Raw genomic sequence first — 24,164 nt, 5'->3', positions numbered from 1 at the left:
CTTTTCAATCAATCAATCAATCAACAATTGTATGTATTGAGCTGTACTGTACTGTACCCATTCTGCAATCTGTTAATAAACTTTTCAATCAATCAATCAATCAATGTTCGACGCGGAAATGGGCAAAGACACAGCTCGTCACGCGAGGGCAAACATGTCAGTGGCCAATCAGAGAGCGTCAGCCAGTGCCAATCAGAGAGCGTCTCCGAGAAATGCGGCTACGGAAAAAAATAACGCAACAACTCCACAGGCAACAATAACATTTCCGGTACGAAAACACGACATCCGGTTTGGCCGTTTAGCCTTCAAAATAAAGGCGTGAACGCGAGCGGAACACAGGTACGTTGAGAGTTGACAATTCATCTAGCTAACGCTAACTAACTAGTTCAACTAACGTCTCAGCTGACGTCAACGTCAATCAACAGTTATTTATAGTGAACCATGTAAATCCCAAGCAAGTTGTATTATTATTTGTTTAACCATTCGTTGGCTAGTTAGCAATCTTACCGGTGAAGTTGGTGAGAGCTAGTATTACATTGCCTGCTAACGTTATCTGGCTATAAATACATTCTGCTTGCCGTGCTATTTTTGAAAGTACAGGGAAGACCAAGTGGAGATACTGTATGTGTTGTAGTCCCACCGAGATATAAACGAGATAACGTTGTAGCGTAGCCACGTTGGATCCGCTGCCAGACTGCCACGACAAGTGTGTGTGTGTGGCCACATGTTCACTGTGATGTCACGTAACTCTGAAGTTTCATTGCTGATATTTATATTAAATCTAATATAATAAACTGCACATGAACCAATGATCAAGCAAGGCCATTGCAATGCACAGATAACCTTCTTTATGATGCAAGGCGTCCTTACAGTTTCATCAGCAGCTGATGGATGCAGGGGAGGAGTTTTGCACAGGCCAAACCCACCTCGCTGTTCAAACGTGTGGAATAAATGGGCTGATAGAGAGAGAGACCCTTGTCAAAGAAGATGGGCCTCATGGACAGAAATCAGTAGAGAACACATAGCACATAGACAAGACAAACTGAGACCCCAGTGAAAAGTATGCTATTCAACTGCTCTCAAGTATTTGACTGTAGAGAGAGAGAGAGAGAGAGAGAGAGAGAGAGAGAGAGAGAGAGAGAGAGAGAGAGAGAGAGAGAGAGCCACTAGGATAGTTCTGTCCTCGACACTTTATATGTACACAACATCAAAAGGATTTTTTTTGTTTTTTTCTTTTTTTACAAGTCAGTATTATTTTCGCTGAAAAGGGAGACATTCTGATTTATGATGTACACTGGTGGTGATGATGGTTTGATTTAGTGATCTCTCCCTCTCTCTCACTGTCTCTCTCTCGCTCTCCCTCCTAGATACTGTACTAGCAGTGTGGGGCTAGTTGATCATGCTGCTGCAGAGGCTGTCCCTATGCGCCAGGCTGTCCCTGGGCGCGAGGACCAGACAGCATGCACGTCAACAGCTCACCAGAGACATGACACAAGGCAAGTGATGCTGCACACGTTTTACATTTTACACACTGCATGTCACACGTCGACTTGGCGCACATCACAGGGCCAGGATGTAGTACCAGTAGCCTACTGTCTGCACTATTGTCTGTTTGGTTCATTTGCTTATTTATAAAGGTGTTAAAAGGGTTAACCGGCTGTCGTGTGGCAGTGAAAGGGTTAACCTTCTGTGTGTTGTCACAGTGAAAGGGTTAACCATGTTGGTAGTGTGGCAGTGAAAGGGTTAAATCCTGCTGCCTCAAGTTTGCCAAAGTTCAGAAAAGTACCATTTAGCCACACTGTATAGTATAGTGCAACCTCAAAATATACTTTGTATTAAACATTGACACAAGTTGTAGGCCCAACATAGGGTGAGGGAACTTGGAACAACTTTATTTATTTGATATTTTCTCTAGAATTGGATAAACAACTTATGGCTTGAATGTAAACTCTAACCCTCTAACCTCTTCTTATCATGTCAAGTTAGTCAATATATTGTCTGTCTGGAATGGTGAAGTCGAGGCCTTGTGCTGATAACCTACTTGTTATAAACAACAACAGACTACAGTACATGAACAACATTTGCTGAGACCTCGTGGAGTTCTAGTGTTCTAGTGTGTACTTGGAGTTCTAGTGAACCTCTAGTGTGTACCTGGAGTTCTAGTGAACCTCTAGTGTGTTTATTGGAGTTCTAGTGGGGTTCTAGTGTTCTAGTGTGTTCTTGGAGTTCGAGTGAACCTCTAGTGTGTTATTCGAGTTCTAGTGGGGTTATAGTGTTTGTGTTCTTGGAGTTCGAGTGAACCTCTAGTGTGTTATTGGAGTTCTAGTGAACCTCTTGTGTTATTCGAGTTCTAGTGAACCTCTAGTGTGTTATTGGAGTTCTAGTGAACCTCTAGTGTGTTATTGGAGTTCTAGTGGACCTCTAGTGTGTTATTGGAGTTCTAGTGGGGTTCTAGTGTTCTAGTGTGTTCTTGGAGTTCGAGTGAACCTCTAGTGTGTTATTCAAGTTCTAGTGAACCTCTAGTGTGTTATTGGAGTTCTAGTGGGTAGGGGTGTAACGATGCAACCTCACAACGATTAATTCTGATTACGATTATTCAGGCAACGATTCAATGCATCATGAAATATCTTCATTTGACCTCGATTCGATACATTTTTGATACATTTTCTATCAGTTAATTCCCCAAAAAAATTTGAATACACAAATGTGGCTGGGGTAACTGATTCACTCAGCATGAATGGACTATAGGCCAATAAAAACAATACACACACACAAAAAAAACATACTTTCATGAGGCCCATCTTATTTGACAAGGGCTTCTCTCTCTCTCTCTCTCTCTCTCTCTCTCTCTCTCTCTCTCTCTCTCTCACATTTATCTCATGCGGTTCATTGCTCAGGAGAGATGTGTGCATAGTCAGCATAGGCTTTTCTGCCTGCTGTGCTGATGTGGCACTTTGCACTCTGTGATTTTGCGTTTCCCTGGTTACGCAGGCATTTGTGGGAGCTGGTGAAGGCTATACTGTGTTTGCCTTACTCATGTAATCACTGAAACATAAACCCATCCACGCTTGTTTCTATTGTTGCGTGTGTGCCTTTATTGCCTACACCAATGTTTTGGTACAAATTTGTTATAAAACACATTACATACACATTCGTGTGTGTGTGTGTGTGTGTGTGTGTGTGTGTGTGTGTGTGTGTGTGTGTGTGTGTGTGTGTGTGTGTGTGTGTGTGTGTGTGTGTGTGTGTGTGTGTGTGTGTGTGTGTGTGTGTGTGTGTGTGTGTGTGTGTGTGTGTGTGTGTGTGTGTGTGTGTGTGTGTGTGTGTGTGTGTGTGTGTGTGTGTGTGAGTGATGGCATTTCCTGCCATGTGTGTTCTTGATGGAAGTAGTGTTCATGATGTAGAGAGGTTTAAATGGCTCAGATTTGGGGGGCAAGTTGTACCCAGAATCAGATTATTGATTGAATAGTTTATTGATTTAGAATGGAAAATCACACATATACATTTGATCACAATTATGAACAGGTATACATTTCTCCATTTACCAATAGGATTCCAATAAACACAATAAAGCCATAGGCTTGTTTCCATTGTGGTCCTTCATCATTGGTGTCAGTGGATTTATGTACTGGTGTGTGGACATGGGTGTTTGTAGTGTCTGTATGTCAGGATGTGTGGTATAAAAACAAAAAATACATACAATAATATTCCATTTTATAGACAATAAAAGAATAAAAAGGAATAACACTTATTAAAAACCCTTTGTTCACTACTCCCAGCTTCTGCTACTTATGATTCACCTCTTTATAGCTAATTTAAAAGTGGAGAAGGGGCTTATGGGCTTCAACTCCATTGGTAGGCTATTCCATTGTACTGCTGCTGAATATAGGAATGAGTTTTGGCCTATTATAGCACCACCTACTGCAGGACACAACTTTATTTACTGGCTTTCTTTCTGTTTATTTAGCCTAGTTGGAATGGAATCACGTGTTTTTACACTCAAATCAGTTGACGGAGTATAGCATGCGGTACGTGGTACGTTGATTGCATTTTGAAATGGTCAAAGGTCTGTCTGTATGTTTGTTTTGTTTGTACACATCCTTCAAGAACCAGTGTATAAATCTACCAGATTGAATCAGTGTATACACAGTGAGTCTACCAGATTGAATCAGTGTATACAGTCTACCAGATTTAATCAGTACAGTCTACTAGAGTTGGGCGATGTGCTCTATATCCAGATTGTCCTATTCTGTGGGATTGCCAATAGCCGATGCTAGGGCTGGGCCATATGACCAAAATATCACAATATCTTCCTTAGTTTTGATGGTATAACAGTAGGTGACAGTGTTGTTTTCCAGTGCAAATTAGGCTACATTGTGATATGACATCTTTCTTGATATGACATCTATCTTTGTTCTTATGTCTTTATCTTGTAATCTTGTAATTAACTTAAAATATATAAATAGTCTGTTGAGAATGTAGCAGAAATGTTGGCCGAGCTTAATATAGCAAAAGCCACTGGCCTGGACAACAAGTTCTTAGGAGATGGGGCACAGGAAATAGCTCCCTTCTTATTAACCTATCCCTGGAGCAAGGCATTGTACCAAGTGGTGCTAAACATGCAAAGATAATTCCCTTGTACAAAAAAGGGAATAGATCTGAGCCTGGTAATTACAGGCCAGTATCCATTTTCAGTGTCTCATCCAAGATTTTAGAAAGAGTGGTGCACAAGCAGATATTAGAATATGTTGGCAAGGAAAATCTTCTATATGAATTCCAATCAGGGTTTAGGAAGTCATATTCTACACTCATGCCTCCTTTATCTAACTGATTTTATTGGAAAGGAGATGGATGAAGGGAAACTGTGTTGAATGGTCTTACTTGATCTTCAAAAAGCCTTTGACACAGTAAATCATGGTCTACTGCTTAACTCATTCAGCGCCGGGGATTATCCGGGTCCCGTTGTAGCTATTCCACGCTTTAAAGATAGGAGTGCCTCACCTTGTTTGTAGAGCTATATATATACATTCTATATTATAGCTATGGAGACGATACTATAGTCATTTGACACTGACTTTCTTCCGTCCAAGATGCAAAAAAGAGATAATTTTTTCATGCATACGTTCACGCGTTATCCCGTGGTGCAGGGGTTCCCAAAGTGGGGGTCGCGACCCCCCACCGTGGGGGGGTCGCCAGATGATTTACATTTTTTTTTTTTTAATAAATACAATTGTTTTTTTTTTTTTTTTTTTATGCAGTCAGGCCACTGAACTTAGAAGCAGGCCAGGCCAGTGTTTCTAGTTGCAGCAGCGCAATAGTTAGATAACCTAGATGGGGAACAACCAGGAGATCACTGCAACTCACACAAGTTGGAGAACGTACGGTTATGTATATTATAACCATAGTTATAGGAGTATAGTGACGCTCAGCGTCATAGTGGCAATACTCTTCACTTCAGTACTTGCACTGAATAAATTCTCACAATGTACCTTTACATACCATCATCTGTCTGGCCACACCCCCATCCGCTACCTACATAAGCAGGGGTGTGGCCATACCATCATCTCCTTCCCAATCTTTCACCACAAGGCAAGATCAAGGGGTCCTCAGTGAGTCCTGACGCTGAGCGTCACTATACTCCTATAACTATGGTTATATACATAACCGTACGTTCAGGGGAGGAAATTAGGCCACTTTACTGGCCAAATGCTGGTATTTTTTACGTTTGGCTGGTAAAAAAAATCAGATACCCGCCAGTTGGCTGGTAAGCCAAAAAGTTAGTTTCCTCCCCTGCTGGCGAGTATACAAAAAAATAAAACATTCTGCAATCACTGCACTGGCAAACGGTGCGCGTCTTCTGAGTGTTCGCTTTAGTTGACAGTGCCACGAGAGCACTGCACAAGACCACCCGCGGACATATAATGTTTAATAAACGTTTGCGCAGTACTGGCCAACCCGCGGACATATAATAATAAAAGTCCCGCGGTACTAGGCTAGCCATCAGGAGCACTCGCAAACTGATAACGTTAAACACAGCAGAAGATGGAAAACAGACAGACTGACCAACGGGGAACTGCATCCAACCCTAGTACAACCCTCGAGTATAAGTTACTAAGGACACATTTAAATCACAGAGGTGTAATGTTAGTCTACTGGAACTGTATACAGTGGTTCGCTTCTAGTTAGCGTTTTAGCTATAGCTGCTTGCTAGCTAACGTTAGCCCTGTGTTCTCAAAGCAGCCAGCTAGGTGTATCTGTTATGACTATAATGTTTCCAAAAAAGCACCGGACTACGACGTAAGGTTAGACATTTTATTTCATGCTCAAAAGCCCCTGGCTTGCACATCGCAGTCACGAAAGGGGCTAGCTCAACCAGTGCACTGTGCACAACAGCACACCAACCCAACTGACGTTACCACAACACTTGACGGTACTTCACAGCACTGTCGTAAGACCACCGTGCTGTCTTAAAGGCACAGTGTGCCTACCCAGATGCATACACAACATTGACACGGCTTGACATACAAAGAAGTAATTATCACAATTAGCGATTTTTTTTGTCTGGTAAAAAATCTGTTTGGCTGGTAAAAAAAATCAGATACTCGCCAGTTGGCTGGTAAGCCAAAAAGTTAGTTTCCTCCCCTGCGTACGTTATATTTCGTATAGCTCTGCTCAGCGTCATAATGGCAACTCAGGAGCTGAGCAGAGCTGAGCTCAACAAATGTACCCGCTGAGGCCCCCCACAACCATCAGAACCGGGTAGGACCCGGGCGCGTGTACCACTTCCGCAATGGATTTGATTTCCGGGGTTGGCCTGATTGGCCACTAAGCCCACGTGACTCTACGCTGGCCCGCCCCCCTTACCCCGCTTACGCCTGAGAGTCACACACCAGCTAGCGGCAGCCAGAGAGCCTTGCTACTACTAGCCGAGTGATGAATGAAGCTCTATCTGTTTCACCTAACAGCACTATTGCTCCGTGATCATAGCCATCCATCTCTAAAGCTAACCACTATTTGTAAAAGCCACAACCACGTTACCATATGTAATAATGTAAATCATTGTGTCGTTGTACATATTGTGTACACCATAGGTGTCAAACTCATGGCCCGCGGGCCAAATGCGGCCCGCCACGTCATTTGATGTGGCCCCCCAAGAGCTCTGATTTTTTTTTTTTTTTTTTTACATTAATCTTGGGTTAAAAAATAGCGGCGTTAAAATAATTGTGGGTTAATGCGTTAATAAAGCTTTGACAGCCTTAGTTATTACACATTCTTACACATACATGTGTGTTGAACATCTGAGGTATTGATGAAGTAACAAAGGAAAAAAGCCAAAAGCACTTACTCCTCAGACATTCTTTGACAATTTTACAGCCCAAAATACAAAAAAGATCCAGGCGGAATAGGTAACAAAGGGTTGAAGAAATATTGTCTGAACTGTCAGATGCAAGCTGGCTGTGTGACATAACCGAGCATCTCGCTCAATTGAATAAGAAGCTGTAGGGACGCAAACAAGTCCCACCCAAAACTTGACCAATATAGTTGTGAACTGAGACAACCCTTATTTTGTTATTTTTGAGTACAGTTACAGTTGTGTGTTCATGCAGACACATAATAGCAATTTCATTACGAATTGAAAATGGGGGACCCTGATGTAAACAAGTCGAAAGTCTTTCTCTGGTCTGCATCCATATAACAATTGTGTGTATTGAGCTGTACTGTACTGTACCCATTCTGCAATCTGTTAATTAATCCATTAGTTGGATGTATGGCCTCTGTAAGGTTGTGTGCAGCCATTTGTTTTTGTAACATCTGCTACATCTGTCCCACGCATTCTTTGCAGCTCACAGTTGTTAGTTCTGCCCCTCTTGACTGTGACAAAAAGGTTTTGAACAAACTTAATGTCATAGCTTGTATTTGATGATATTCTTCTTTGTTATTTACTTGAATGGTTTGATCATTGACTGATGGAGTAATATGGGGTTCTGATAAACTAAAATAATTTGTTAAAATAACATAAGCTAACATATATTTTTACATCTATGCAAATGCATATGCAATATGTATAACTTGAATAAGTAATAAATACAGAAACAACATGTTTAACAATATGTAAATGAGTAGCTACATTTATTTTACATTACATTAACATTTATACAGTCTTTGGCCCTTTGAGGGCAACCATAATGCTGATGTGGCCCTCTGTGAAAATGAGTTTGACACTCCTGGTGTACACCGTTAGAAGCTAACGCAGCTTAGCCTGGTAGCTATTGTTGTGCTAACAACATCCGATGTAGAAGGCATAGACGCAGGTCGCTTGTTGGCCGGCATGAGTGCCCGATTTGGGGTGGTTCTCTCCTCTTTGTGTGCCTTTGTCCTTGCGGGTGTTCTGCCGGGGAACTTATGGACATGACAATAGTATTTATAAGGTGTTTGATCATTGTGTACGTGACAATAGTGGTGGTTGTAGGGTGTTTGAGCTTGTAGCGCTAGTTAGCTCATAGCTACCCAGCTTGTTAGCCAGCATGAATACCCGATTTAAAATGGTTCTCTCCTCCTTGTATACCCTTGTCCTCACAAGTATTCTGCCAGGGAACTTATGGACATGACAATAGTAGCCTATTTATAAGGTGTTTGATCATTGTGTCGTTGTATATATTGTGTATACACCGTTGCGTTAGAAGCTAACGATGGCTGCGAGCTAACTAGGCTACAAGCTCAAACACCCTACAACCACCACTATTGTCGCGTCCACAAGCTCCCCCGGCAGAACACCCGCAAGGACAAAGGCACACAAAGAGGAGAGAACCACCCCAAATCGGGCACTCATGCCGGCCAAAAAGCGACCTGCGTCTATGCCTTCTACATCGGATGTTGTTAGCACAACAATAGCTACCAGGCTAAGCTGCGTTAGCTTCTAACGGTGTACACAATATGTACAACGACACAATGATTTACATTATTACATATGGTAACGTGGTTGTGGCTTTTACAAATAGTGGTTAGCTTTAGAGATGGATGGCTATGATCACGGAGCAATAGTGCTGTTAGGTGAAACAGATAGAGCTTCATTCATCACTCGGCTAGTAGTAGCAAGGCTCTCTGGCTGCCGCTAGCTGGTGTGTGACTCTCAGGCGTAAGCGGGGTAAGGGGGGCGGGCCAGCATAGGGTCACGTGGGCTTAGTGGCCAATCAGGCCAACCCCGGAAATCAAATCCGTTGCGGAAGTGGTACACATGACCCGGGCCCCCCCGAACCTCTCTAGCGGAGGACGGGAGGGAGCCGGATCCGATTGCGCGAAGAGGAGACTTCAGCAACTCAACGCACAGGGTGAGCAGACCGTGGGGCGTACCCACGACTACACAAACGCACAACCCGCATGCCACTAGGGAACGAACGGAAAAAGGAACAAACCCCCGTTACCACCCCTTAAAAAAACGGGGTCAAGAGCAAGCCCAACCCCGTGGCAAGGCCGTAGCAGCGGAGCGCGAAGGAGGACCCAGACCCAGAAGGGACTGGACCCCCCCCCGGAAAAAGGGGGCCTGGAGAGGCCAATGACGCCACAGCATCGAGACCTCACCAGGCGGTCACTAGTGACACCGCCCCCCACATCGCCAGCATATTCGGACAGGGCCCATCCAAGAGCAGGTCCTTCCCCCCCAATAGCACGCCGCCTGGCTCACTGATCCTGGTATACTCAGGCAGTCACCCATCCAAGCACAACCCAGGCCTGAACTTATACCGCCTCCGAAATCGAACGAGATCGGGCGTGTTCAGGTTGGCACGGCTGTAAACTCGAAGCACTCAAGAGGCTACACCCACAGCGGGAGCAGGCAGCGCACCGGGGAGACGACCCCCAAAAGAGGTCGATCCCTCAATCCAGGCAACAGGCACTTGACCTGAGCCTGGAGCACTGTGGACTAGACAGGCGCCAAAGGGGTCTGTTGAAACAGCACCCCGGCTGTTATTTGGGGGTCGCGGCCTGAAAAGTTTGGGAACCCCTGCCGTGGTGAATATAAGTATAATTTCAGATTGATCCGGGATAATTCTTGGGAAGCGAGTATTCTACTGATTCTATTCAACGTGAATTCTACTATAAGCATTGGCGTTTCATCCCTGGACACGCTACTATTTCCAAATCAACTATATAATAGGTATTATTAGGGCTGTCAGTTTATCGCGTTAATTAGATTAATTAATTACACAGCAAATTATCGCGTTAATAAAATTAACTCAAAATGTATTAAAAAAAATATATATATATATTTTTTTTTTAATAATTTTTTTTTATCTCATTAATTCCATAAGAACGTAGAATACACATTTACAGACTTTTTTTTATATGGTCCATTTGCATGTTCTTGGTATCTGATTCTAGGGACATCTATGGATCTCAGGGAATGTATTCCCAGTGTCAGAAATACTGTGTCTGTTACTAGGCTTGAGTTAATTGTAATGAACCAAATGAGAATATCAATTAATTTCAATTCAATTCAATAATTTTTTTATCTTTGACTGTGAATAACACTATGCTCAAATTGACCAGACCTGAAAAATCTAAGCAAATTAATAGATGGAAGATGATTAAACAGAAGGTTTTATAGATACAGTACTGAATTCTGCCATCCGGACACATGCAATTTGAAATATGATTATAGAATATAGAATATCAGGCATAAAATGGTTATGCGATTAATTAGATGAATTAATTACAAATCCTGTAATTAATTAGATAATTTTTTTTTATCGCCTGACAGCACTAGGTATTATGTTTCATCATGAATGCATGAAAGGGGGGGGGGGGGGGGGGGGCGTTTCTGATGCTTTGATTGTCAATAACGGCATTCGTTATGAACACCACATACGCCGATCAGCTGGATCGGAATTAAAACATTGCAGGATCAAGCTGGAATTGACGTCAGATAGTCAGGGATTGCACGGGGCCTCGCGCTTCCCCTAGGGCCTCGCGGGAAGAGAAGAAAGAAAATGTATTTGCCGGGTTCTTGCTTATCTGCCCCAGTTGCTGGGATGTACAGTAGGTGGCGCCGTGGCGGTATGCGCCTTTCTGTGGTTGCGACCCGCCATTAATTCCGAAGAAGAAGAAGTCATGTGACTGTGCTGCACACAGAGCGGTGTTAGCTCATACTAACGTGCATCCATTTCAAATAGCGCTCTAGTCTAGCTATCTATATGACAGTGACTCTATACCAAGTATAGTGATTAGGTTACGCCAGGACGTTCGTCAGATGGACTGTGAACTTAAGATGAACATTGTGTTGCGTGTTAGAACGTTCAGTCGGGGAGGGACACAGCGAACAAGAAATTAACTTTACTAGTTATTTCTTGTTCTTGTAGTTAGCTAACCTAGCTAGCTAGCTATCTTATCTTACCTTAGCTAAGCTACGTTATAGAGTGCTAACGTGTGGCAGATAAACTAGGAACAGACTCCCAAGTTCATCAACTGCTAGATATTTGGACAATTATTTACCAGACGCGTGCCACCAAAAGACGGACGGAACGCATTGAAAAGTACCCGCGTGGGATATCGAACCAACGTCGAGGTGGTGCCAAGACGGAGGGAGATATACATCGGAGGACACAGTCAACTAAAGGGAAGTGAAAACGCTGTGTTTTAGCCAGCTTTTTTTTTCTTTTCGTCGGTTTTACTCGGACGTCTCTCAAAGACCCATTTCTGAACGAATTTTTATAAGATTTGGACCGTTACTACATAAGACTTCAGGCTATGGAACCGTTGTGTTTTCCAGCTTATACCTCTATGCTGGAATATTGGAATATGGAATCTTGCAACCACTACAGAAAAATGTGAGTACTCAATTTCAAGTTCAACTCAAGTTCAGACCTCTGTTACTCTATTTCATTAGCACTAAAATTAACTTCAGAATGTAAAAAATTGCCACTTTTCTGTGTGCCTGTTAAAGGGGAACTATCTTATAAATGGCCTTTTTGAGTGTTTAGCATTGTTTCCTAGCTATGTGAACTTATATTAATATGATCTATGTCTCAAAATTCTCATATTGGCGCATTCTTCCAATTCTCCTCTCACAATATTCACCCTCACTGAACTGAGTCATTTGAAAATGTGCGCGATATGTGATGTCACAAAGACACCGCTGCATGTTAATGTTCAGGCGGCCGGGCCGAGCCGCACTGGTTTAGGAGCCCAGGCTCAAAACGGCTCGAGATCTTGAGGTAGAAAAATGCTGTTTTTGAGGACTTGATTAGAAATACAAAACAATGAATAAAAAAATATATATATATTACAGAGGTGTTCCATAGACTCACAGGAATTGTGTAAAAGTGCCCAAATAGTGAAAGAAATAGTAAAATAGTTCCCCTTTAAGAGGTTAATAATGTTGTATTTAACTTTTTAATTAAATTTTTTAGCAATATACTGTAGGCTGATAATAATATGGGTAATGAATGTTTGTGTAAATACTACAGTATGTGCTGCTGAGACCAAGGACAACAATGGAAATAAGTAACTTTTTTGTGCTATCATTTTAGGATGCATGACCATGTAATGTATTTTAATAAATGTCAAATAAACTAATGGGTGGGATGAAGAAGAAGAAGTCTTTATTTGTCATGCAGATTTAACACACAAATGCGATGGGCGACCCACAGGAACACACACACACATGCACTGAGTTGCTGATGAAATGTTCTCTGCACTTCCCATCCCGCCATCCTTCCCCCCAAGGGCAGCCGGGAGCAGACAAGGGCTGCAGCGTGCGCCGCGCCCGGGGACGGGGACCAATCCAAGTGCTCCTGTCCGTCTTCGCCAGGGACATGACAGCGTTAGCGATCTGTTGTGCATGTTTTTCCATTGGGTTTATCTTATCGGGAGGGGAAATCCTTGCGAGCACAGGGAGAACATGCAAACTCCACACAGAAAGGCCCAGGAGATACCTCACCATGGTAACTGGCAACACGGCAACCTGGTCCCCAAGCGGGAAACAAACCCAGGACCTTCTACTACACCACTGTGCCGCCGATGACAGAGTGCTGTCTGAATTGGGCTTAATGTCTAATATATACTTAGATGTCAAAGTGGTTGCAAAGTTTGTGGCAAGCCTGCCGAGCTCCTGCAAGCCTACCAGCTGGGCCTGACGTACTTCTGTATTTAACATTTATCATCTCGGGCGCTTGGTCCGAGCATTCCATTATCAACTGTGATTAACTACATTACAAACATGGACCAAATCGAAGAAAGACTGGCAGAGGAAGTCAGAAAATATAGCCAGTGGTTCGGCGGTGTACTGCAACCCACGCGTTGAACTGACGTGGAAGTATATCGGTCTAGCTCCCACGTGCAACATGTCGGTGACAGCCAACTTTGAAGCATATCTCAGCCTTAACTGTCATGTCTCCTCTCCCTGTCCCAGTGTCTCAGGGCCGGGCCCAGGGCAGCTCCTTATCCCACCGCGGTGAACTGCGCCATGCCAAGAGGATTGTGGTCAAACTGGGCAGCGCTGTGGTCACCCGTGGTGATGAGTGCGGCCTGGCGCTGGGGAGGCTGGCCTCCATTGTGGAGCAGGTAAGCAGGAAGATTACCAGACTTTAATTCTGCTGGTTACATGTGTAAGAAAAAGTGTTCTTCTTATGAAAAGCAGTTGTATGACTTACTTACCAATACTGGTACTAGATAAGACAGCTGGGTCACCATTGGAGGGCTATGCTGACATTTTTCAATTGTAGTTGGATATCACCAGACATTTGTCACATTGTCGAGATTTTCTTTTCTAAAATGTGTCCTTTAGCTTCAACTAAAGGAACATGCCAACATTATGGAAAATGTGCTTACTGTCTTCTCCAGAGTCAGAGTCAGAAGAAGATAGATACCAATTTCCTCTCTGTGATTCAGTAGAAAACTATCAGTCTGCAAGCTAGCATAGCTTAGCTGAATGGAAGCGGATACGGACCAGTTAGCCTAGCTGTTGGCCAAAACCACCTCTCCTGAGAGGAGATTGGTATCTATCTTCTTGTCCGACTCTGGAGAAGACGGTAAGCACATTTCCCACATTGTTGGTGTGTTCCTTTAACATTGTTAGTATCCCTCATGGAAACTACGGGACACCACTACATTTACATTTACATTTAGTAATTTAGCTGACGCTTTTATCCAAAGCGACTTACAAGTTCTGTACGACAAGCCATCAGGAAGGGCACAACTCTATCAGCTGAGCAACAATGTTCATTGTCACGTGAGCTAGCTCATTAGCCAAATATGCATTCATCTAGCCAGACACAACACAACAAACAGGAACACACCCGTCCACATTGCACTACTTTGCACTTAGTGTTGCAGACTTAACCAGTTAACACACGAGCAATCAGTTGTACTGTACTGACTGTGTTGCGGTGCTCCCCAGGTGGCCATGCTCCAGAACCAGGGCAGGGAGATGATGATCGTAACCAGTGGAGCTGTGGCCTTCGGGAAGCAGAGGCTGAGACATGAGATCCTGTTGTCCCAGAGCGTCAGACAGGCCCTGCACTCTGGACACAACCAGCTCAAAGACGTGGTATATATGTATTTATGTATGTATGTATTTGTGTATGTATGCATTTATGTATGTATTTATTTATGTATGTATTAGGGATGTTCGATATTGGCTTTTTTACAGATAGCTAGGGCTGGGTGATAAAACGATAACGATAATTATCGCGATATATTTTAATAATCGATATCGGGGGAGAAAAAACGATTATGACCTGCAACAGGGCAGTTTTAAAACCAGAGACAGTGGACAGACTTGTCTTTCTTGCCTGCAACTAAAGTAATGGCTTTGCTTGTCCAAATGACAATACTGACCAAATTGAGATTTATTTTTCTCTTGTCCATTTATTTAGTTTGCTTTCTAATTTAAAATACAGTTTGAAACCGTCTGTACACAGTAGGCTATGTGTGCTAGCAGAGCTAGTCTCCAGTCACAAGTCATGGTGCACATGTGCTGTGGTTTGTCCACCAAAAAAGCGCCAAAAGATAGAAAAGAAACTAGCAGAGCCAGACCTATTCAACTCCCCTGGAGCCACAGCCAGCAGAGAAGCTTGTTTACTTTCGCTTTCAAACCAGTTGCAGCCTGAGAACTGGAGTGTGAGGGGCTGTAACACTAAAGATGGCGGCAACGACAAAGAATTGCTGCAAAATAAACATACATCTGTTGTTTAAAAAAAGAAATGTAATTTTTTTTGTATTATTATTATTATAATTTTTTACTTATAACAATATCGATATCATTTTTGGCCATATCGCCCAGCCCTACCGATATCTGATATACCGATATTGTCCAACTCTTAACACATTGGACGCCAACTCGTTTTTGGGATCAATATTTAATTTTTTCGCCATGACATTCATAATTCATCCAGCCTCCCTCGTGTATATTTTCCCTAACGGAGTTGCACTTCCGCGTTCGGTTTGCGCGATCTGATTGGCCACTGACGTTTTTTTCAGCGCCAAACGCGTTAATCCTAACAAACTGGTTAAGCTTGGCAACTCTTTCGAAGTCGCTCTCTTTCGAAGTTGGTTAGGGTTAAGGTTAGGGTTAGTTGGTTAAGGTTAGGGTTAAGGTTAGGGTTAGGGTTAGTTGGTTAAGGTTAGGGTTAGGGTAACAGCCTGCTGGCGCGATTGTTAGGAGTAATGCGATTGGCGCTGAAAAAAACGTCAGTGGCCAATCAGATCGCGCAAACCGAATGCGGAAGTGCAACTCCGTTAGGGAAAATATACACGCCTCCGGGACTGCAGCTGGACCCTGTCTGATATTGCAACGCCTCAATACCGCCGCCTGGTGGATGTCGGGCGAGTTACACTCCAAGCCAAACCGGAAGTGGCGCTCGGTGCATCGAGGAAATTCCTCCGGCAGTAATATCTTGTAACGTGGGTCTAGATACACACTCGAGTGCATGGGATCGCTTTCAAAACGCAATAATCAATATGATTTCAGCGTTTATTGCGTCATACAAACGGGAAATGGATTTGGCAGATCGACGTCAAATAATTGGAATATTTTTCCTCCAGTCTCATCGGCGAACGGTAAGAGGAATATAACGTTATTTTCAGCACGATTGTTTATACATCTCACGGCAATCCATCTGAGCAATGTATCAACCCATACTAAATAAAGCTGTTACTGACGATCAAGGAATTATAAACGACCCCCCCCCCTTTCCTTCACGCATGATGAAGCATAATGTATACCGATCATATACATTTGAATTTTTTAATATAGCGTGTATAGGAAAGAAACGCCAATCGCTAATCTATCATATGCGTCAGGGCCTATAACTTGCGTTTTAGGAATTACTGCAGAAAACCTTAAAAACATACTTATATTCTCGACGGTACTAACACAACAATGTATGAATGAAAAAATATAACGTTCCCACATCCGGAACGATAGATACCCGATGTTGAATGGGCCATAGTAATGTTGATATTAGGGTTTCCGTTGTCCGGTAATTACCGGTATTTGACCGGCAAAATCTATTAAAGTCAGAATATTTAAATCTCTCCGGTCATAATGTCCGGTGAAAATAATTCCCTCTAAGCACAATTTGATTATTTGAATTGTATTAAAATAGGCTAAAATTAAATAGCCTATGCGATGAACGAAACAATCATTACATTTGTTTCATTGTTGCTTCACTCTGATAAAGCGAGGATGGCGCCGCTCGGATGTGAATCTTTTTTTCTTTCTTTTTTTGAGCCTGTCTGGCCACCATAACGACAAACGGGTATATGAGCGAGAGAGAGAGATGGCAAAACAAGCTAAGCTTAATAAATATTTCATGAAACCAAGCACAAGCAGGTCTAATAATAATGACAACGAAGATGAGTCTTCTGAAGTCACAGAGACCGCTGATGCCGTGGTGGCTCCCGTGGAAAAGAAACAGAAATGTCGAGCGTTCAGGCCCGAGTGGAAAGTTAAATTCTCCTGGCTGAGGTACGACATTATAAATGCAGAAGAAAAAATTTATGATCATCCATTTCAAATAGCGCTCTAGTAGTCTAGCCTCTATGATGTACGAGAGATAACATTGATTGAACGTACACAAAGTACACTTTATTGATTGAACCACAAAGAGCATCCCCAGTCTGCTGCTACCGTTGCGAGCCTCGCAGACGTCCACCTGTTCCAATGGGGATCTATCAAAGTCGAACCAACCAGACGACCCCGCTGTTCTCGCAGGTACAAAACGGATGGGCACAACGAGAGACGGGGTGAGTGAGTGTTGACATTTTTTAATCATATGCAACTGGTTGACCGCCGTGTCACATAGTAATGCATATTATTGATTGTAACTAAATGTAGGCTATAATGAAATCAACAAATGCGTTACGAGCATGTGGCTCGTCCATAGCTGTCAACCCTACCGTTTTTACCGGGATTCTCCTGTTTTTTCAACCTTCTTCACGCCCTGTTCACGGTTCACGTATTGGCACGTATTTTGTACTTATTAATTTTTACAAAATGGCTGCAATTCCCCTCCGTGACGACAGGTGGCAGCAGTGTAGATTAGAACGTTATCACAGGAAGTCAGACCGGGAGACGGTTGCGACCCGAAGAAGAATAAGAACAGCGAGCAGATTTGCTCAGAGCTCAGGGGAGAGACTGATGCACCGAGGGTATCAAATCAACTTAGCCAGTGTCTCTTGATTGCCCACTCTGTGGCTTTTGTCTCTGGAACAAAGGGGTTGCAAATCTTGTGGATAAAAGTTTCAAGTTTCAAGTTTCAAGTTTCTTTAATAGTTGTCATACAGAAGTACAGAATACTTTTGTACAAAATGCTTCTTACTGTTGCGCTCCAGAGACTGTGCATGACAAGGTAAGTATGAAATAAAAACATAGTAAAAATTAGAAGTAAAAAAAGAGGTCACAGTGTTCAGTTTAGACATATGTACAATGTTCGTAGACGTAGTTACCATACAATATACAATACTGTGCAGTGTACTAATATACAATACTATATAGTGCAAGGCATAAATGGACGAGGTGCAGTTTAGGTACAATTCACAGTAGGTGTACGAGTTGTAGTGCAAATCCTTTATCAATAAATATAAAGTGTAAGTGTGTTTGTGTGATCTAAAGTGTGGAGAGTGGGTGCTGCAGTGTGTTGTTGTTTGAGTGAGTGTGTGCGTGTGGGTGTGTGTGCTGTGTGCATTTGATGGTTGTTGCATAGTGATTATTGTTCGTTTAGCGATTATTGTTCGTTTAGCAGCCTGATGGCCTGGGGATAGAAGCTCCTTCTGAGTCTTTCTGTGCTCGCCATAAGACTCCGGTATCGCTTGCCTGACGGCAGCAGTTCAAAGAGGCAGTTGTTCGGGTGGCTCGAGTCCTTAATAATTCTCTTAGCCTTCCCCTTGCACCGCTTGTTGTAAATGTTCTGGAGGGTGGGAAGCCCCCCTCTAATTGTGCGTTCGGCTGAACGTGTCACTCTTTGTAGTCTGCTACGGTCTTGTGCAGTGCTATTCCCAAACCAGGAGGTGATGTTGCCGGTCAGGATGCTCTCTATTGTACATGAGTAGAAGTTCCTAAGGATCTTCTGACTGACTTGGAACTTCCTTAGGCGCCTGAGGAAGTAGAGGCGTTGTCGTGCCTTCTTCACAACACTGTCAATGTGTGTGGTCCATGTCAAGTCCTCGGATATGTGGGCTCCGAGGTACTTGAAACTGTTCACTCTCTCAACTGGTGCCCCGTCGATGCTGAGGGGGCTGTAGTCCTTGACCCCCGACCTCCTGAAGTCCACAATCATCTGTTTTGTTTTGCTGACGTTCAGGGAGAGGCAGTTCTCCTGACACCACTGTGACAGGTTCTCTACCTCTTCCAGGTAGGCCCTTTCGTCGTTGGCAGAGATCAGGCCCACCACTACTGTGTCATCAGCAAATTTGATGATGGTGTTGTTGTTCCGCTGTGCTACGCAGTCATGTGTGTACAGGGAGTAGAGGAGGGGGCTCAGAACACAGCCCTGGGGGGCCCCTATGTTGAGCGTGATGGATGAGGAGGTGCAGTTGCCGGCTCTTACCACCTGGGGTCTGCCCGTCAGGAAGTCCAGGACCCACTGGCACAGGTCATAGTTCAAGCCCAGGTCCCTGAGCTTGGCTATGAGTTTGGAGGGGACTATGGTATTGAATGCTGAGCTGTAGTCGATGAACAGCATTCTCACATAGTTCCCCTGCCTCTTGTCCAGATGTGATGCTGCTGTGTGCAGCACATGGGCTATGGCGTCCTCCGTGGACCTGTTGGGGCGATATGCAAATTGCAGAGGGTCCAGGTTGATGGGGAGGGAGGAACAGATGTAGCCCTTCACTAGCTTCTCAAAGCACTTCATGGCTATGGAGGTGAGGGCTACAGGGCGGTAGTCGTTGAGGCAAGCGGGCGTAGATTTTTTGGGTACAGGGATGATGGTGGACTTCTTCAGACAGGTGGGGATGACGGCCTGTTCCAAGGACAGGTTGAAGATGTCAGTGAATACCGGGGCCAGTTGGTCGGCACAGACTTTTAGGACGCGGCCGGGGATGCCGTCCGGTCCTGCTGCCTTCCTGATATCCACTTTTTTAAAGATCCGTCTCACCTCATGCTCTGTTACCCTGAACACTGAGTCTCCATCAGCAGACCCCCCCCCCCCCATTGCCGTGGTTTGTAGGCTGGTGTTGTTATTCACAGCCTCAAACCTCGCATAGAAGGAGTTGAGATCATTTGCTAAGGAGATGTCACTGTTCAGTTTGAGGGGGGTTCCTTTGTAGTCTGTCATTGTTCTGAGGCCCTGCCACATGCCTCTAGAGTCAGCCTGTTCAAACTGAAGTTCAACTTTATCCCTGTAACGCCGTTTTGCCTCTATTACTGCTCTCCTGACGTTGTATCTTGCCATCTTGTGTTCTTCCATGTTGCCTGTCACCAGCCCGGTGTTGTATGCTGATGTGCGCACTTTCAGAGCCTCACGGACGGATTTGTCTACCCAGGGCTTTTGATTTGGGTAGATATTAATTTTGGTGGAGGGGATTATTACTTCTACCTGAGTACAGACATAGTCAATCACCGTTTCGGTGTATTCGTTAATATTGGCTGTGTTATCACGGAATACACTCCATTCTGTGCTTCCCAGCACTGCTTGGAGTGACTCCACTGACGTCACGGCCCAACGCTTAACCTCTCGCGAGACCACCGGCGTTCGCTTGAGACTCTGTCTGTACTTCGGCAAAAGAAAGATGGCGGCGTGATCGCTTTTACCGAATGGACTAAGAGCCTGTGACTTGTACCCATTCTTAAATTGCGAGTATACATGGTCTAATATGTTCTCGCCTCTGGTGGGACAGGTCACATGCTGATAGAAATTCGGCAGCACCTTTTTAAGACGCGCGCTGTTGAAATCCCCCAAGACCAAAATGGCAGCGTCAACATTAGCTGTCTGGAGTTTGTTTACCTCGTCGTGAAGTTTTGAAAGTGCGACCCCAGTGTTCGCGTGTGGTGGAATGTACACTCCGATGAGGATGATGGACGTTAACTCTCTTGGGAGGAAGAAGGGTCGACATTTTATCGTGATAAACTCCAGGTCTGGGGAGCAGTGGTTAGACATTTCCTTTGTGTTGCCTACATCGCACCACTCCTTGTTTATCATGAAGGCAATGCCGCCTCCTTTCTTCTTTAATGACTCTTCTGCCGTCCGGTCTTTGCGGAGAACGAAGAAATGGTCTGCCGGTTCTATTGCGTGGTTCGGGACATCTGGACTCAGCCAAGTTTCTGTGAAACAGAGGACGTTACAATCCCGAATGTCCCTCTGGAATTGGATCCTTGCTCTGATGTCGTCCAATTTGTTTCCTATCGATTGCACATTGGCCAACAACAATACAAAGTTACTGTATGTGATGCAGGAATGTGTAAATGTGTTGTTGAACACAGCCGTTTGCTCTGGGCCTCCGTGTCGTCCCCTAAGGTTCACGCGTCCCCTCCTCCCATTCCTCCACGGAGAGCATGCCTTCACTCTGACGCCCAATTTCCTGAATGCGATTTATAAATATAAATTGATCCGTTTTAAAAGTTGTCGTGAATTGTCATGGTATGACAAATACAGTTACTGGTAACTCGCAGGCATTGTAGAGATATTGAGGAAAAACACAAAATCGCATTGGCTTTTTTTCTATCTCACATTTCTCTGTAGACACACACACTGTTCCAAAAATGATATTTCCACTGCTAAATTAATGACCATAGGTATTTTTTATAGCTTTAACGAGTTGTAGTATTAATATGTAGCCTACAGTGATGAAGGTATAAAGGCACTATGGTAATACATTGATTGATTGCTAAATTTAACAGATTGCAGAATGGGTACAATACAGTATTGCGCAATACACAATTGTTAAGGGGATGCAGACCAGAGAAGGACTTCCCCCATTTTCAATTCATAACATTTACAGTCAAATCAAATACATTTACAGATTACAACCTTTATTTAATGGTTAATATTTTGATAAAATGTAATTTACTGTATTTTTATAGCATTTACACTTTATAATATTTTATTTTCAGCTTTTATAGTTTCACAAACACACAAAGACAAATCACAAACAAAGAAAAAACAAATAAAAAGAACACAAACAGTATGTTGCCAGACACTGTCACATCAATGAACAAACATACACCATGTCATATGCTATACACTAAGGACGCAAGGGGCTGATTCTCTGACATATATACACACATTACATATATAAACATACACATATATATATATAATATATACACCAGCGCCGCCAATAGATAAAAAAAAATTAACTAATCACTCACAATTTTCTGTAATCAATCTAGATTAAAAACAGCATTTTTCTACATAAAACCGAAGCTTGTAACAGATATTTACTTGAGTAAAATCATGGAATTAATGTAAAATCAACACAAAGAAAGTATATTTAGATTCAAAGACTATTTTAATAGCTTTCTTTGAATACAGTTTCTCTCCTGTGAAATACAAATGTTCAACAAAACCATCATTTACATAGCATTTACACTTAAAGTAGGAAAAGTTTACCCTACAACGAATGGCTGGGTACATACAGGTTTTGACCAGCAGATGGCAGCTACGAGGCAGCTCCATTGGGAGGGGGCGGGGCCGGGGGAAGGGGCGGGGCTAAAATGTACACGTTTTGTCTCCTGCCAATGTTGACAGCTATTGGGCTCGTCCTCTCTGCATGTGGCGACGAGCTAGCAAATGAGGCAATGTGATGATCAACTACAGTTTGCTGTGTGTGAACATTATGATATGCGTGTCTGATACAACGAGGTGAAGCGATGTCGACTCGAGATTCATTTGGGGGTGCGTGTGACAGCTGCTGCAGCGCGAGCCTGCGCGGCGGGTGCTTGATGCTGGATTAGCGTATCGCACTCCAACTTGGGAGGCGAGAGATAGTAATTTGATTCTGCAAATCAATTTCTCATTCTTCGCTTGATGTAATTAATACAAATGTCCAATATAACGGAATTCGTTAGCTCATAAAAATGTGATTATAACAGACTGCGGTTTAAAACTGTCTGACCGGAATTTCTCGAATATGTCCGGGGATAGAAATCTTGCAGGACACCCAGACCGGCACGAATATTTCCTAACGGAAACCCTGGTTGATATAGCTATAATATTTAAAAAGTTATAGCCCTGCAAAGAAGGTAAACATCTCCATAGGATTACAGCACTGGCAGACTGGGCATAAGGATGGGCACAATGGCTGGCAATCAAAGTGTTAATTTCCAATACCGATATCTGCAGGGTTTCCCCCCCCAAAAAACTGAATAATTTCAGGTAAATAACATTACATATATCTTGTCGTGGAATTAACACAACATTATGCATACTTTTGACAAAATAAGAATTTGTTCTTACTTGCTTGCCTGGGTAAATAAAGGTTAAATAAATGTAAAAATATATATAAAATACGATACCGATAATTTCCGATATTACATTTTAATGCCAATATCGGCCGATAATATCAGACATCCCTAGTATGTATGTATGTATTTATGTATGCATGTATTTGTGTATGTATTTATTTTTGCATGTATGGACAAGTGTTCTGCAGTGCTGCTGGTACCACTTTAAAGGGAAATGCCACCTATTGTAAGAAACCACAATGTTCTTCCTGTGCCCCAGGAATGTTCTTCCTGTGCCCCAGGACAGTTCAGTCACTAATTGTTGGCCTGGTGGTAGTCACTGAAGGTCCCCTCAAAAGGGTAACAGGGAAAGGGGACAGCATTTTATTTTTAATAAAATAAAATAGAGAGACGGATGGTATAAACATCACAGGTATGGGAAATAGTTCAACCAAATGAAATTACATACATGATACATACATGAAGCAGAACAGTCAAATTACAGTTAAAAGGCTGTGTGGCAGTTGCATGCGTGTAATATATAGAGAGGAGAAGGGGAATCAACATGTGCAACAGTCAGCTAGGGACTGTTTCTGCTTAAACACATGAAATGACGGAAGTGAGCGTTTAAGGGAGTTTGAGAGAGTTCCAGTAATTTGCTGCAGCAGAATTAAAGGAATTCTGGCCAAAGACAGTGCAGGCCTTGGGAATTGATCAAGTGATTCGATCACTGGACCTCAGGTGGTAGTTGTTATGGGAAAGGTGCAGGAGGCTGGAGAGGTATTGAGCGGTCTTTCCTAGAAGACTCTTTGTGAAGAAGTCGCCTGGTGTGGAGGGAGGACCAGCCTATCAGTTTATACAGTTCACAATGGTTGGTGAACAAAGGTGTGCCAGTGGCAAAACGGATGGCTGAGTGGTGGATAACATCAAGCCTGGTTTGATTGATTGATTGAAAACTTTATTAACAGATTGCAGAATGGGTACAATACAGTACACACTATTGAAGATATAATGTTTGTTTGCAAGGTTTGCTGGAGCCACTTCATCCAGAACGGCACACCCCGGTCAGAGAGCGGACACAGAACAGTCCTTTCGTATTTTATTAAGGATTCTGTTGTTGAGTGATATCTCAAGAGTGCTTTCCATCCAGGTCGTAAGGCTGGATGGAGCAATGAAAGATTGAGTGAGTGGTATTCTGCAACAGATAAGCAGAACACACAATAATTAACAGAGGTACATACTTAATCATAACCTGAACACAAACAGCAAAAGATGCCATCTAGCATAT

General features: G+C 43.2%; 1 protein-coding gene across 1 annotated transcript in view; it reads left to right on the top strand.

Moving 5' to 3' along the window:
* Positions 1-318: 318 nt before the first annotated feature.
* aldh18a1 (aldehyde dehydrogenase 18 family, member A1) overlaps positions 319-24,164 on the top strand; it is a 118,103-nt gene continuing 94,257 nt past the window's right edge. Inside the window, exons 1-4 of the mRNA XM_084322809.1 lie at positions 319-339; positions 1,368-1,496; positions 13,403-13,554; positions 14,390-14,539. Of these exons, the coding sequence (XP_084178935.1) occupies positions 1,400-1,496; positions 13,403-13,554; positions 14,390-14,539 (399 nt within the window). The 5' untranslated portion in view covers positions 319-339; positions 1,368-1,399. The remainder of the gene's footprint in view (positions 340-1,367; positions 1,497-13,402; positions 13,555-14,389; positions 14,540-24,164) is intronic.

Source organism: Notolepis coatsorum (assembly GCF_963971535.1).
Source record: "Notolepis coatsorum genome assembly, chromosome: 10".
In the NCBI taxonomy this organism is placed as follows: domain Eukaryota; kingdom Metazoa; phylum Chordata; class Actinopteri; order Aulopiformes; family Paralepididae; genus Notolepis; species Notolepis coatsorum.
This window is presented reverse-complemented; position numbering and strand designations above follow the sequence as displayed.